Raw genomic sequence first — 15,230 nt, forward strand, 5'->3', positions numbered from 1 at the left:
TTGGCTGCATTAAGGTAGAACTGGAGGCATTGAAAAGCAGGGCTGGGATGAAACAAGACGGAAAAGGCAGGCAATTCAAACCCAACTTCAAAACCACAGATCAAAGGCAGATAGATTGAGATTATCAGATATGGAAGTATTCATTATCAAATTAGGTGGGTCAAGAGGAGAAAACATAATTTCAATGGGTAGGAAGATAGCGTTAAGTTTCCAGTTTGCAAATATCTTGTCCCAATAACCTGTTTTGGTCACTTTACATCCATTACATACCGTTTTTAGTTCAGGAGGAGTCCTGGAGACACATTACACTGTGTTATCGGCATTTTACACTTTATTAACCCTGACATGCTCCTTTGCACTAATATGACAGACACATGCAAGGCTCATCAGGAAATTCAATGTTTCCTGCTAAAAGCGCTGCAGCAGAGCCATTGTTGCCCTGGAGCTCGGTATATCATGTAACAAAATGCCCTTAATTTATTAATCCCACCAATAATCAATGGTGTAACTGTGTCCAAGAAGTGAGCTCAATTGAGGATCAAGATTCAAGTCCAGACAGCATTCCGAGATGGAAAATGTGTTGTGGTTTATTGCAGTCTGCAACCCGGTCTCACGGCAGTTCGTGAAATGTTCATGTTAGAGCCACGTTGCTGCTGCAAAATAGCCTTGGGAAGTAGCTTGTTTCAGTTGAACACATGTACATTCAGAAGTTGTTTTAGTGCAACATTAAACTCAGATTGGACAGATACTGTAGCTAGCTGTCTTGATTTACCCTGCATGGATCTGTGGAGCTACTTGTTAATCTATTATTATTGTCCATTAACATGTTTTACAGTCTCTCCCTGACAGCCCATCTGCTGTTGTAATCAGGCCAGTCCTTTCTGTTTTTGTTTTACTTTTTGAACTTATGTCTGTCTCTATCTGTCTTGGCCAATTGTTTTGGCAATGATAGTCTCCTTAGATCTTTCCCAAGACCAGTGTTTTTGTTTTTTTGTGTTTTTAACCTAGCCTGCCCTCTGCTCCTATGTGTGCCTCTAATGCAGCTAACACGATATTGCAAGCAGCTTAAAGCAGAAAAAAGGTTTAACCTGGCTCTGTATTTTAAGTGTATTGTGACGAGTGATTTGCAGCGTGAATAATTCTAGTGAAAATGGCTAGTCAAAGGATTCCCTTGGCTTAACATAGTTTTGGGTTATCTCTGGCATTTCTGTTAAGTTGTGTGTTGGTTAGGATCCAGTGAAGTCTCAACTCTACACAGAGGCCAAGTTAGGTCATATCCACCAATAATTTGCTGTAAATGCACTGATTTCAGATAGCTTAAAGGCTTCCTGATGAATATACTGTATGTGCCAACAATATCTCAATATCAGCGAGATCAGGTTTCATTACTTTCTCAGTGTCCATTGTTGCTTATCTATCTTGTTTCTGCAGTTAACAATAGTCCTTGCTTTCCTAGTTTCTAATTTATTGTAATAAGCTGTGCAAGCCAGGCCTACTTTAACTGCATTTTTAGTAGTGTGTCCACATTTGAAAACTGACAAACTGATGGTCTGGTACAGTGTACATTTAAGATGCAGTTGGACACATTGGAATCAGAGAGAGAAAAAGGAACAATCAGCCGCTACCAGAAACCCTCAGTCAGCAGTAAAACTGAACCAAGTTAGACAAGATCACAAGGCCCAAAAAGTCTCTGAAAAGTGACATTTAATCAGAGCAAGTGTGTGTAGAAGAAATTCTTTATTATAATAGTGTGAATATTTTAGACTTCTTCATAGATAGTTTTCACTCACGTTCAACAGGACATTGGTATTGTACATAGTATTTTTGTAAACATAGTCCAGGAAAGCTAGGATGTATTTGTTCACATTCATATGTGACAAAGTATCCCAGTGTTACTCTGAAGAATACTTTTTCTAAATGGTTCATCTTAGCTATACATCAAACACCATGTTATGACTGTGGACATTTACGTTTAAAATACTTTACATTCACGTTTTGTTATAAACAATTTGATAAATACAAGATTATACATAACAGAAGAATATATTTTTTATGTCTTCTTATATATTCCACATATATTTGATTATTTTTTCTTTGTGGCTTTGTTCCTTTCATTAAGGGTTTGTTATAATTCATGGGTAAAATTCATCTTCATTCCAATAAATAAAAAAGAGAAACTAAATAAGATAATCAAAAACATTCCTAAAGGAACATATTGGCACTTCTATAGTGATGAAAAAGTGGAACATCACAACATATGTTTCAAATAGAAATTATAAGCGTTGTCATCATGCATTTAAGTTAATGCACTGAAAGAAGCATTTGACAGCAGTTCTTCCTCTATGTATTGTACACTGACAGTGTAGTGTATGGTTTGCAAATACATCTTAATACACACACACACACACACACACACACACACACACACACATAAACACATACTCTCTTTATCTTGCTGTCTCTTTGGAGGAAAAGCCACATATATTCCTCAGAAGTACTGAACAAACATTAGCAAAGTAAAAGTCACACAACAATAAAACAAAATTGTAAGTTACGGCATTTGTTTTACTGAATCTTCAGTAAGCAGCTGGCACTGACCAGGTTCCGCCTTAGACTTTCTTTGAGATTAAGGCCTGGTTGTGAGTCTGACGTTTCAAAGTATAAGGTGAATGAAGCCTGCCACAGTTCTTTTAAAGTTTTGGAGTGATGCATGCACTTTTCCCTTTTCTGTAACAGAATGTGACACAAAAGCGTTATAGCAGGCCTGATATCATTTAAGGAGCTTGACCTTGATGCACTGTTGAGGTCCAGCTGTTTGACTTCTTTATCAAAGGACTGGGTCAAATCAAAAGATTGCCATCAACTAACTGTGGCTTGATTTGGTGGGGTTCCTGAGTCAACACAGTTGATTTTATTTCTTCTTCTACAGAGTGTAGGAAACGTGTGTGTCTCGCTTGATAAGGCACTGACACAGATAAGCCACTATGCCAACAGAATAGCAAGACTAGAGACTTTCTTCCAATATAACAGGGATGTAATAATAAATTATGATTGACCTAAAAAAGTTTAAAAATTCAAATATTTGACTCCTCTGCATATAAATATACAGGAAAATGGGATTGTTTTGGTTTTACTATAACGTTATATCCCTTTCAGGAGATAATCGTCGTATCACATACATAAGTAAAGTTATGATTAATTCAAATAGTATATAAAAAACATAAAAATGTCCATGGGCAAATAACAGTACATTGTCCCCAAAGGGTGCCCCTCCCTTATGAGATGAAGCTGTTGAATGGTTTCAAAATGTTAACAGGCCTAACTCTGAAATCAAAGTGCTTGAAGCTACTGTTGACAGAAAAGGCCTTGGGTAGTAAATGCACAGGGAGAAGAGGCAAGCTGCTGAGAGAGGTTGGAGTCTGTTGCTCTTCTTGTCTGTCCGACCACTGGTGGCACACAGGAACTCCAAACACCAGATGTGAGGATGGATGAGGGAATTAATTCTGGGTGATTGCCATCAGATGGCCAACCAATGCTTAAGCTGGAAAACAAGAGAAAGTCTTACTATATGTCTGTTATGTGACTCCATGTCCAATATATTTGATTCCATTTTAACTGCCTTGATTAGCACTTCTTTTCTAAGTTACTGATGCCTGCTTTCTCCGTGCTAATAATTCATAGCAGTTATTATATCCTCATTTGTTGTTTTTGTAAGCCACTCTTTAAAAAGCCTACACTGAAAAAACATCTCTGTCTCTACTCTTAAATTTCAATTTTAAATCAATTAGCAATAGTCAGTGCACAAGTCAATTCACAAATAATTATTAATGGCAACCATTTAGCCAGTTTAAATTAACGTGGTTAAAGCAACACTAGAACTTTTCCCACGTTGGTCCTCCTACAGGTTGGAAGTGGAATTGTCCCATCATGTCTCACTCGAACTACAGATCCGCTAACTGGTCTGGCAAACTTGCATAGTGCGGTTATAGCTGGTAGAGAGCCCTAAAGTGAATGCAAAAGGGCTGTTTACCCTTTTATGAGTTGATGAACCACTGAAACTATTTGGGAATCATTAAATTAAGGTACAAAAAGTTCTCTAGTGTTGCTTTAATGAGAAGCACAAAAAGTTGCCCTTACTGTGAACTGCCGTATATTTCCCTCAGCTACCAAATGCTGTTCATGTTCTGGGGTGATGCAATAGGCTATTCTCTGTGAAAGAAAAAAACAGTTACAACACTACTCACAAAACAAGTGTATTATCTTTGAGGCATTTACAACCATACACTTGCCATTTAAAATCTCTTCTTTTGATTCTTAATGTCTTGCCTTCTTAAAGGACTTTTCACATCTGCATATTCTTAGAGGATCCAAAGGGTCCACATACTGCTTGATATGTAAGAAGGTGTAAACGCTCATTGACGCAGAACAGGCAAGAACCCACAAGCATGACTCTTAAACAATCAAGGTGAGTAACTAAGTCCAAAAGGTTCATTCCAGTAAATGGGCAGGGTCAAAACCAGAAGGCAAATGTAACCGACAGTGATCATTGAGCAGCAGGGAATCAGAGTCCAGTTATCAGGCAGTTACTGGGTATTGTTGTTGATTGTTTATTCGGATAAGTAAGATAAGCATAATTCAATAGACAATCTGGCAACTGACTAATGGAATTGTGCCGGTATAAATACTACTGAAGCAATCAGGAAAATAGGAAGCTGCTGAGAAAGTGGGAGAAGCAGGTCAAGTAGCGGAACTGGTGGAAAAAGGGTATTTAAAGGACAAGTAGGGGGTCGCTGGGTCTGAAGTGTCAAGACAGTAAGTGAAATGGAAAACCAGACAGAATATTGAATAAACACTGGAGGATGATTCTTGACATGCAATTGTGAATGCTATCAAATCTAACATCAGGCATTAATAACAGTCATTATGGACTTTATCTCTGACAAATATGCCAATGCTTTTTGGAACCTGGGAGGAATCCTTATCAAGTAGGTCAGAGATGTCTATACTGGTTATTATGAGGTGGAGACAGCCACAACTCGAGAACCTGAAAAGAACGTTAAACCCAACGGGAAATACCACTGGGATGTGATAATTGTTACAGTAGAGTGAAGCTGACACTGATTGACTGCTGAGGGAGGAAAATAGCTCTCTGGTGCTTTGATGATTGTGATCATAAACTCTCAATGCTTTGAAGCAATCATTTAATTTTAAAAGTGTTCTCACGATGCTTGTTTCATCATTTAAGGGGGAAAGTTCATGCCTAATTCAGATTGCTATTTTTAAGTTTTTTTCATGTACAACATACAACATTTTAATCAAAATTGTACTGTTCACCACTACACTGTACGTGAGATCCTATTTTATTTGAATCATACATGTAAGTACAAACTGTTCTCACCAAGTGCATGTGTCATTCAAAAAAGTTAAACAGTATTCCCTACTTGTCAGTGATCCAGCTGACAGTAATTTAAGTCAATGTACTTAATATATACTAAACATATCTAGCTTACAATGTATTTTTTATACCCTGTGTGACACAAATGTTTTGATACTGACCTCTTTGAATGTTCCTGGTACGCTGCAGAATTTATATATGGCATAGCAGGGGACAAACAGCATGGAGGACATGGCCACACTCCAGCCAACTACATTGGACCAATTAGGGAAGACGTACTCATCATACTTTAGGCCTGTTGATGTCACAGTACTGGCTATTACAACAAACTGGGATAGACAGAAGGGAGAGAAGGGAAAAAAGAGAAACAGACACATAAGGAGTGTTACATCTGTTTCTATTAGTGCTGCTTGTAATGCTCCACGTCTCTTTATTAAAATAATTGCAGTGAACAATGATACCCTATCACACCCTACTAATTATAATCCACTTCATCCAACCTTTCACTTGCAGATCCAAGGATGTGCACAATTGTTCATGATGAAAACCACTCACTTAACAGAGTAATTGTTGCACTCCATTAAGTAGCAATTTTTTGACAAGCATGTCTCTTCTTTTAGAGTACAAAATCATGTTTATTGGATTAGTATCCTATAGACCAAAATATATCTGTAAATAATGGTCCCTTTTACTCACAATGTGGAATGACCAATTCTCCTGCATTGCAGCCCGTGTTACACATTTATAGTTGTGGTGCAGATAGCCATTTGTGTTAGAGGAAGCACATGACTGTCTAATCCCTCACCTGGAAAGCGGTGGACACAGCCATGTGCTTGCTCTTCTGCACGTCGAGTCGCAATCTACGTGTTATTTCACCTGCCAGTGAAGAACTCGCCAGGTGGTGCACTAAAGTTCAAACTGTCCTCCATGATCCCACTTCCCTATGGTTACAAGCCACAAACTGTGGTAGTTGGTCGATGCTTTTTTCCTGTGTGTCACACTTTATTACATTACGTTAATTTACTTTAGCTATTGATTCTAATAGGGTTGCAATTCTACTTTTTTGTTAAATCCCTGTGTCACTGACAAGTACACTACTAGTATTTCTTGCATGCTGGAATAAAGAATTCCTTCATACAGCTTTTGTCTGAAAACAGACATTATCCCTGTTCGGAAAAACCAGCTAAATGTAAGGTTTTTTATTCTTCTCACCAGCAGAAAAGTGGGGCTGACAAATTTCCAGCACAGCCTCCAGTAGAGACCTGGCTTGAAGCCCATCATTCGCTCGATGTCTTCGCTGAAGCGGTCCACACCTGGAGTGTGCGTGAGAAATTACAGAGCAAAAGTAACAAAGTTAAAACATGTAATCAATGTAGGCTCCAGCAGGTTCTTTGTGCCAAGTATGCAGGCTCACTGAAAAGTAACACAACAAACCATGGCCTTCATGCTTGTTGTCCTGGTCTGACGTGGTCTGACCCTGAGCTGACGTAACTCACCACCCTTTTCTAAATGTCTACAGGTGGAGACGAGGAAGGATTGACCTGCAACTGTGTCTTCCTGCATGCAATCCTATGACTTTTGTTTTATTTCCCTGGGTTTGTGGGTCCCTTTATTGCATCATTTTGTCTTGTACTGCATACGTGAAAGTACACAGAGATAAAGTCGACAGGCTCTAACATTGATCGGAACTCTGTTGTCCCAAAAATGTGACACTATGTAAGTTACAATCACTAAATGTCATTTTGTGATTACATTTCTGATCTTGGTCTTCATAGTTTTTACCTTGCAAAATCTAAAAACTAAAAACAGGTTTTTATCAACTTGGCCTGCTCTCTTTTCTTTAACATTTTTGCCATTGACTATTCTTCTGTCATCTTGCATGTTTCACTATGTTTTTTGTTTGTTTGTTTTTTACATTGAATGGGCGAGTGGATAAGATGTTTTATCTTGCAAATTTCATTCTCATTTTATAATGTCATGACTAATGTTGCCAATGTCATTTTGTAATGCGATAAGAGTACATAATATAAAAAAGTAGAAGTAATCGTAAAAACAAAATAATTTAATAACAAAGTACAGTAGAACTGCATACCGTAAAACCATGACACTCCAATGGCCTCGATCAACACAGCAAATAGTATAGAAGTCCCTGCTGCATACTTATCTAACAGGGTCAGCACGTAGATCCCACCCTACAGAGAGGAAAGGAAGAGGAAGAGTATGTTTAGTGTGAGTGTGTATGTGTGTTTGTGTGTGTGTGTGTGGTCAATAAATCTTCACCTTTGAAAAGAAGTGGACCCTTGTGTGCAGTCAATAAGCAATGGCCTCTCAGTTAATACATGTATATGCTCGTTTTGCCATTTGAGGTGACTTAAAGTGCACTGTGAAGAGGATGAAGAACGGATTGACGTATGTATTGGAGATTCTATACAATAAATCCTTGGTTTTTATCTGAAGTGGTTCAATCTGTATCTTGTGCAACGGAAATAGCATGAGAAAGGCATCGTTCACTACACAATAATTTCATTGATTTGATAAAGGGAAGAAACCATGTGAATCACCAAAGTCTGTATTTCTGTTATTGGTTAGCATCTCCCTCTTGTGCTGATACAATCTGAAAGAATAGGGACTACAGAGAAAATTAAACATTTCCTTCCAGGATACAACTTTAACTAAATTCTAATTTGTCATCAGAGCGTCATGCAAGAGTGCTTTTGATCTTTTCCTTTGAAAGAGTTCTGGGATACTTTTCCTGAAACTTCCCAGTGACAACATGACGTCATGAAACTTGAATACGTCCTACCAGGCATCAGTCACATCCAATTTAAAGCTCTCATTTATCATGTTTTGACACTAAATGCCATCCCTCAAATCTTCACAGAGGATTACCACCAATATTTACTGCTGTGAGACAGCCAATATTTTGGCGTAGGTTGTTCTTTGTACAGTATTTGTACATGGCTGAAAAGAATACGGAGCTAGATTTTGAAAGAAAATTTGAAACATTGCATCAGCTGGCATGACGTCTAAAGTGAGGCTTTGACAAGTACTTCATTTAAGTATTGAGTTTAAAGTTTCACTGACATTAGTAATGCAGCAGAGTGCAACCAGAAAGGTTCCAAAGGCAGTGGCGAAGGTGAACAGTTTCCTGTGTCTCTTGAGAATCTTGAAGTCATCTGATAAGCCTGTGATGACTGCCTCCATGCCACCCATCTGGTGGAAACAAACAGAGAAAGACGTGAGATGTCTACCCAATGAAAGCGTTCTAATAGACACTATACCTTGACTTTAATTGAGGATCACAGTCAGTTTTGTATTCTGACAATGGTTGAGCCAGAAGAGATCCCTTTAGAGCTTGAACATGAAAAAAATGTTATGGATTATCTTTTAAAGTTTTTTTAAAGTATGCTGATACAAACTGATAGAAATTGCTTTTAATTTTGACATAGTTGGACAGAATAGAACTTTGTTATCCAACCAGGGCTGGGACTGTGTCTTGGATCCATATCAGCCTATATCCACAACGTTCCACTTCCGCGATTGCTCCATTGCTGTTGTTCGCTCATTTAGGCCGGATAGCCTTTGCCTTGGGCTTCCTTCGTGTTGGCATGTTAAACTCTGGTTGATTTAGGAGGACTATGGTTAATTTTTTCTCAGATCCCTGCGTGGTAAATCCAGACAGCCAGCTAGACTGTCTGTCCAAGCTGAGTTTTCTTTTGCACGACTAAAACCACTTTTGAACGTACACGTTCCACCAAAATAAGTTCAATTCTGAAGCTATTTTGCAGAGGTACCGTCCCTACAAAATCAGTTACCATAGTTATGCGGATGACACACAAATTTACATAACCTTATTGCCAGGGGACTAAAGTCAAATACAAAAACTGACTAACTGCATCAAACAAATTAACGACTGGATGTGCCAGAACTTTTCGAAATTAAATGAAGGAAAAACTGAGGTAGTGTTTTTGGAAAAAAAGAGGAACGATTAAAAGTCTGCGCTCAGCTTCAAACAACAATGTTAAAAACAACAGACAAGCCAGAAATCTTGGTGTAGTCATGGACTCAGACCTGAACTTTAACAGCCACATTAAGACTTACAAAGTCAGCCTACATCACCTAAAGAACATATCAAGGGTTAAAGGACTTATGTGTCAACAGGACTTGGAAAAACTGGTCCATGCTTTCATCTTCAGTAGACTTGACACTGTAACGGGGTCTTTACAGGTCTCCCTAAAAATCAATCAGACAGCTGCAGCTGATTCAGAACGCTGCTGCTCGGTCCTCACTAAGACCAGAGACTGGATACATCACTCCAGTTCTGAAGTCTTTACACTGCTTCCTGTGTCTCAAAGAATTGATTCAAAGTACTCTTGCTAGTTTTAAATCCCTTAACGGTTTAGGTCCAAAATACATTTCTGATCTGCTACTACACTATGACCCCCCCGACCTCTCAGGTCATCTGGGACAGGTCTACTTTCTGTCCCCGAATCAGAACTAAACAGGGTGAAGCAGCTTTCAGTTTCATGCTCCTCATATCTGGAATAAACTCCCAGAAACCTGCAGGTCCGCTGCTACTCTCAGTTCTTTTAAATCAAGGCTGAAGACCTTCCTTTTTGATGCTGCCTTTCGTTAAATAATGTCATTTCTTTCTTATGCTGCACTGTAACTTTTATTCTTGTGTTTTATGTGTCCTAATGTTTCTATTTTGTTTTAACTGTCTATTCATGTGTCTTATTGATTTTTAATGCTTATGACTTTTAACTGTTTTTACTTGTGTTTTATCTGTTTTAATGATTTTGTGTAAAGCACTTTGAATTGCCCTGTTGCTGAAATGTGCTATACAAATAAAGCTGCCTTGCCTTGCCTTGCCTTACATATGGCGCTTAGCACCGCCCATGATGATTGTGATTGGTTTAAAGTAAAGCCAATTAACCAGAGCACGTTTTTCTCCCATCCCGGAATGCTGTGCGGACTCGCCAGACCCTCCTCGGCAGCGCTGCGGAGGACGTTCTGGCAATGACTAACATCAGCCTAATAATGAAGTACAGGCACAGATATAGAACAAAAATACACATACAGTACGTACCTAGTACATTACAGTTTATAGTAATGACATGGCCGTTATCTGATCTACTTGATAAAGGATTGAGAAGATAAGTGAAATACTTCGGGAGCATTGCTGACTGATAGGAGGTGATTAAACTGTCTTTTGTTTGTTTAGTGCCTGAGTGAGTCATTGGGCAGATGTTTTGTTAGATTACTTTTGGCTTTTTGAAATGTCAAAGTTTGTGTTACTGGAGATTGTTCACAGTCACTTTTACACTGTTCACAATGAAACATAGTTTAGCCCACACTACTCAACTCCTTTTACTTAAGTTCTACAACTTGCCTCTACCTTCAGTCCTCAAACGTCATAATTGTTTTAAAAGTTTACCCACCACAGAGGTATTGGACACTATTTTACATTTCATTATATGCCCTGCTTAACAGTTGGCAGTTAGCATCCAAAATATCACACACACTGATATTATCATGTTGAATAAAATGTTTTAAGTGGATGTTTATTTATTAAACAATGATTTAACATTACCTTTCGTTAAATTAACAGTGTATGTTAACACTCATAAATTGTACCATGCTCCCAGGGAAAGTTTAAAAGAGAAAAAAAAAGAACTTGTGAATACATGACACGTTACAATTGTTTTGCCAACTTAAGTTAGAAGACATGTCACAGTGTTTTTTCCATGTTATAGCACACTTGTTCACATAAATCATGGAAATCTCACATAATTCAAAGCAAATATGTGCTTTAGGAAAAATAAAAACAGCACGGTTCCTTAGAGATGAACTTGCACACCAAGTATGCAATGACTATTATGTTCCGATGAATGTCGGGTTTAATGGGCAAGTCTTCCAACAGGATACAGGGACATAATTTCCAACCCAAAAAAGTACACCGTGTCTTCACTGTTCTGTACAGGCACAGAACAGGGAGTACTGTTTTCCTTAGCACTGGGTCAAACATAAGAGAAACAATGGCTCGTTAAAGAAGAAGAGCCTTTTGTATGCATGTCTTTCATCAGTAATATTCACCACTCAACTTGCGTTTTGTTCTTGTATTTGTGTTTTTAAACTTACGGAAATGTATGTAGCAGAGTGGTGATCCTGCTATAGATATTTCTACTTCAGGTCATAAGCACATGGTTGAGTTTTGTGAAGTGGTTGTTGGGACTCACCGAGCTGTCAATGCCCAGAGTCAGCAACATGATGAAGAACACAATCGCCCAAAATGTTGAGCCAGGCAGTGTAGAAATGGCCTCAGGGTAAATGATAAACACCAATCCTGCCCCTGTACACACACACACACACACACACACACACACACACACACACACACACACACACACACACACACACACACACACACACACAAACAATGGCTTTCATAAATGTTTCCAAAGTGAAAAAGTTGTATGCATGACCAAAATATTGTATCAATAAATAATGCCATAGCAAGTGAGAAAAAGACACAAATTATCCTGATGTCTCAACATGCATCTCGAGTGACCATATGGGAGCTCTCTGCACTATATGCAAAAAAACTCATACATCTCTACATACATTTCTGTTTAAATAGACCAAATGCGTCATTGTTTTTAACCGCCGAGCAACAGCAATGCACGTCCTGTGCCTAGTCTGTTGGAAATTAAAAGAAGAAAAAGAAGAAATCAAAACAGTACACAGTGGGCCTTGGCATGTTCCTCTCAAACCAAATTGCCCAAGATGATTGATACACTCATGCATATTTGGGCTTTAAAACATCTTCAGAAGTTGTTGATATGAAGCTCTTAGTTTTTGAACGAGTGAGTACATCCACTAACGCAGAGGGTGTCAGTTGAGTAGGAGGTTCTTCAATGTGGCCCATGACCTATTTGCATATAGTGTATAATTTAAGTAATGTGCATGCCATACACACTACTCAAAGAATGTTTGGCCATATGCGGCTCAGACCACCTTCAAATGTGGTCTGAGATATTGGATCTCAATGCGTCTTCAATGCGTCTTGGCTGCATACACAGCTGTAATTAGAGCCATCCACTTGTGATCGGAACACTCAAGATGCACGTTAATGCCAGGTGTGAACAGGGCAATGGACACCAGCACTTACCCTCTGTTGCCACATCTTCAATTTTCACCCCATGTTTGTAAGCCATGTAACCAAGCACAGAGAAGATGGCAAACCCTGAGAAGAAACTGGTGACGCAGTTCACAGTGCTGGTCAAGAGAGCGTCCCTAGAAACACACAACAACAAAAAAGAAAGCTTGGTTTCTTTATCTGTACATTTTCCTTTTTCTAAACTCCACAACTGTCCAACCCTAAAGGTCTCTTTTACCAATCTTCAACATTTTTGTTTTTAGATGTAGCTTGGCGAGTCACCTACTTTATTTTTTTACAGGGAAAAAACTATCTCTTGTTAAAAGAGACATTAGGCCAGTAACATGCTTTTGACCTGAACGTGTAAAGTCAAAATGAGGCCGTGTGTTACTTGACATCTTTCAAGTTTTGATCGTCTGCCAAAACACTCTGTTTTGGATTGGATATTCTGTTTAATGAGAAACTTCTGTTCTCTTTTCCTTGGTGGTTTCATAGGTAATTAGCGTGCTGTTCTGTGGCTACTAACCCACAAGTGTCTAACAAACTGAACAGGGTCACCTCAACCATGGCCACCTCCTGGGCTGAGGAACAGATATCTCTTAATACAGCATTTTCTTACCACAGACTTTCCCTCCCTTTTCTTTTTGCACTGGGTGCGGGCTGTGATAAGAACCTTGGTGAAAATGTTTTTCCAGGTTTTATTCAATCCCACTCTTCAGTTTGGTTGATCAGGTCATTACCCACATGCACAGGTGCTGCTTTACAACACAATAGCCTGTGCCTCACTTAAAGTCTTGTATATGTCAAACTAATACATTGATTACAGAGTAGTTGTCGTTTAGGCAAACTCATGAAAAAGAAGGAATTCATAACAAGATAAAACTCATAAAAAAGAATGTTTTAGCAAGACAAAACATCTTATCCACTCGCCCATCCTCGCCAACAACACAGTGAAACCCGTAACATGAAGGAAGAATAGTTAGTGACAAAAACATTGAAGAAAAGAGAGCAGGCCAAGTTGATGAAAACCTGTTTTTAGTTTTTAGATTTTGCAAGATAAAAACTATGCAGACCAAGATCAGAAATGTAATCACAAAATGACGTTTAGTTATTGTAACTTACATAGTGTCACATTTCTAGGACAACAAAGTTTTGATCATTGTTAGAGCCTGTCGTATGCAGTGCAGGGGTGAGCAAGATCAACCGTAAGACAAAATGATGCAAAAAAGGGACCCACAAACACATGGAAATAAAACTAAATTCATAGGCTTGCATGCAGGAAGACACACAGTTGCAGGTCAAGCCTATCTCGTCACCACCTGTAGACATTTAGAAATAGGTGCCTATTTTTCTAACAGCACTAGCTCATTCAGGTTTTTGCCTTTCACCTAGTTCAGATTTGATAATAAAAATCCCACCTGCCAGCAGTCCACACACATTTCTAAATAGGACATGAAAGGGGAGGAAGTCAGGAGGCCCTGTCTGGGGTTGAAAAAGGTGGAGGAAACGAGACAGGACATGGAAGGGCCATGATGCTAATTACTTACAAGTCTGCGCTTTTTTAGCTCGGAAGCCTTTGTGATGACACTTTGCATTATGTTTCCCCCATTGGGAGATGACGTATTTGAAAACAGTCATTTTTTAGAAAGCTGTACTGCAGCAGCAAGATCATGTCAGCATTAACAGTTTTTCAGTAGCTTCAGCAAGATAAGTTTTGTCTGCTGGGTGTAGTAAATAACTAGATAGTATAACCTGCTGTTTTGCCAACAGCGTCTGCTTCTAACAGCCCCACCGCTACCTATTATTGTGGAAAAAGATAAGCCAACCTCATAACCTAATGCCTGCTTTTCCTGAAGAAGAGCAGTGCTATGAAAAACCAGTCAACATACAGCCTTCGGTTATTATCTGGAAAACCTTCATGCCCTGTACTTTATCTGTCCTGTTAACACCTTGCCATTTGGGTCAGCCGAACAGATTAGCATCACCTCTGCCGATATGTGATCCAGTTACATCCTGGAGAAGGCCGGCTGCTTAAAGTCAGCAGGATGTTATGTTGCTGTGGGCTTGTTTTGTATTATAAAAAAACACAAATAAAGAGCAAACTCTTACCTGTAGCAGTTGTTGTCGAATTTGTTATAACTGGCAAAAGCGATGAGCACTCCAAATCCTGCTCCTAGTGAGTAAAATATCTGGGTGGCAGCATCAATCCACACCTAAAGCAAATATGAAAGAAAAACAAAAAAAGGTTTTGAATTCCTAACAAACAATGCTTCCAAACTAAAATACCACACTAATCTGAAAATGTAGATTTTCATTATTTAGGTAATTATTCATTCATCATTCAATTATTTTGACCAAGCTGTGTGGCTTTCTTTGGAAAACACATGGCTCTGGTTTGCAAAAGATGTGAAATAAAGTTATACATAACTGACTTTTTCTAAACTCTTACACATATACAGTACATCAACTCAGCTAGAGGAAGGTTGTGTGTTAGGTATGTGTGCATTGAGTCTTGGGCGACTGTGGCTCAGTGGTAGAGTGGTTGCCTGCCAATCGGAAGGTTGGTGGCCTGCAGTCCCATGTCAAAGTGCCCTTGGGCAAGACATTGAACCCTGAGTTGCTCCCAATGCTGCGCATCGCATCGATGTGTTAATGTGTGTGAGTGTTTATCTGATG

General features: G+C 38.9%; 1 protein-coding gene across 1 annotated transcript in view; it reads right to left on the reverse strand.

The window, feature by feature from the left end:
• Positions 1-1,718: 1,718 nt before the first annotated feature.
• slc6a2 (solute carrier family 6 member 2) overlaps positions 1,719-15,230 on the reverse strand; it is a 31,229-nt gene continuing 17,717 nt past the window's right edge. Inside the window, exons 7-15 of the mRNA XM_032517498.1 lie at positions 14,664-14,767; positions 12,567-12,691; positions 11,635-11,747; positions 8,480-8,608; positions 7,488-7,587; positions 6,608-6,708; positions 5,557-5,724; positions 4,138-4,209; positions 1,719-3,541 (exon numbers count right to left, since the gene is read on the reverse strand). Coding sequence (XP_032373389.1) covers positions 3,518-3,541; positions 4,138-4,209; positions 5,557-5,724; positions 6,608-6,708; positions 7,488-7,587; positions 8,480-8,608; positions 11,635-11,747; positions 12,567-12,691; positions 14,664-14,767 — 936 coding nt within the window. The 3' untranslated portion in view covers positions 1,719-3,517. The remainder of the gene's footprint in view (positions 3,542-4,137; positions 4,210-5,556; positions 5,725-6,607; positions 6,709-7,487; positions 7,588-8,479; positions 8,609-11,634; positions 11,748-12,566; positions 12,692-14,663; positions 14,768-15,230) is intronic.

Source organism: Etheostoma spectabile, chromosome 1 (assembly GCF_008692095.1).
Source record: "Etheostoma spectabile isolate EspeVRDwgs_2016 chromosome 1, UIUC_Espe_1.0, whole genome shotgun sequence".
Taxonomy (NCBI): domain Eukaryota; kingdom Metazoa; phylum Chordata; class Actinopteri; order Perciformes; family Percidae; genus Etheostoma; species Etheostoma spectabile.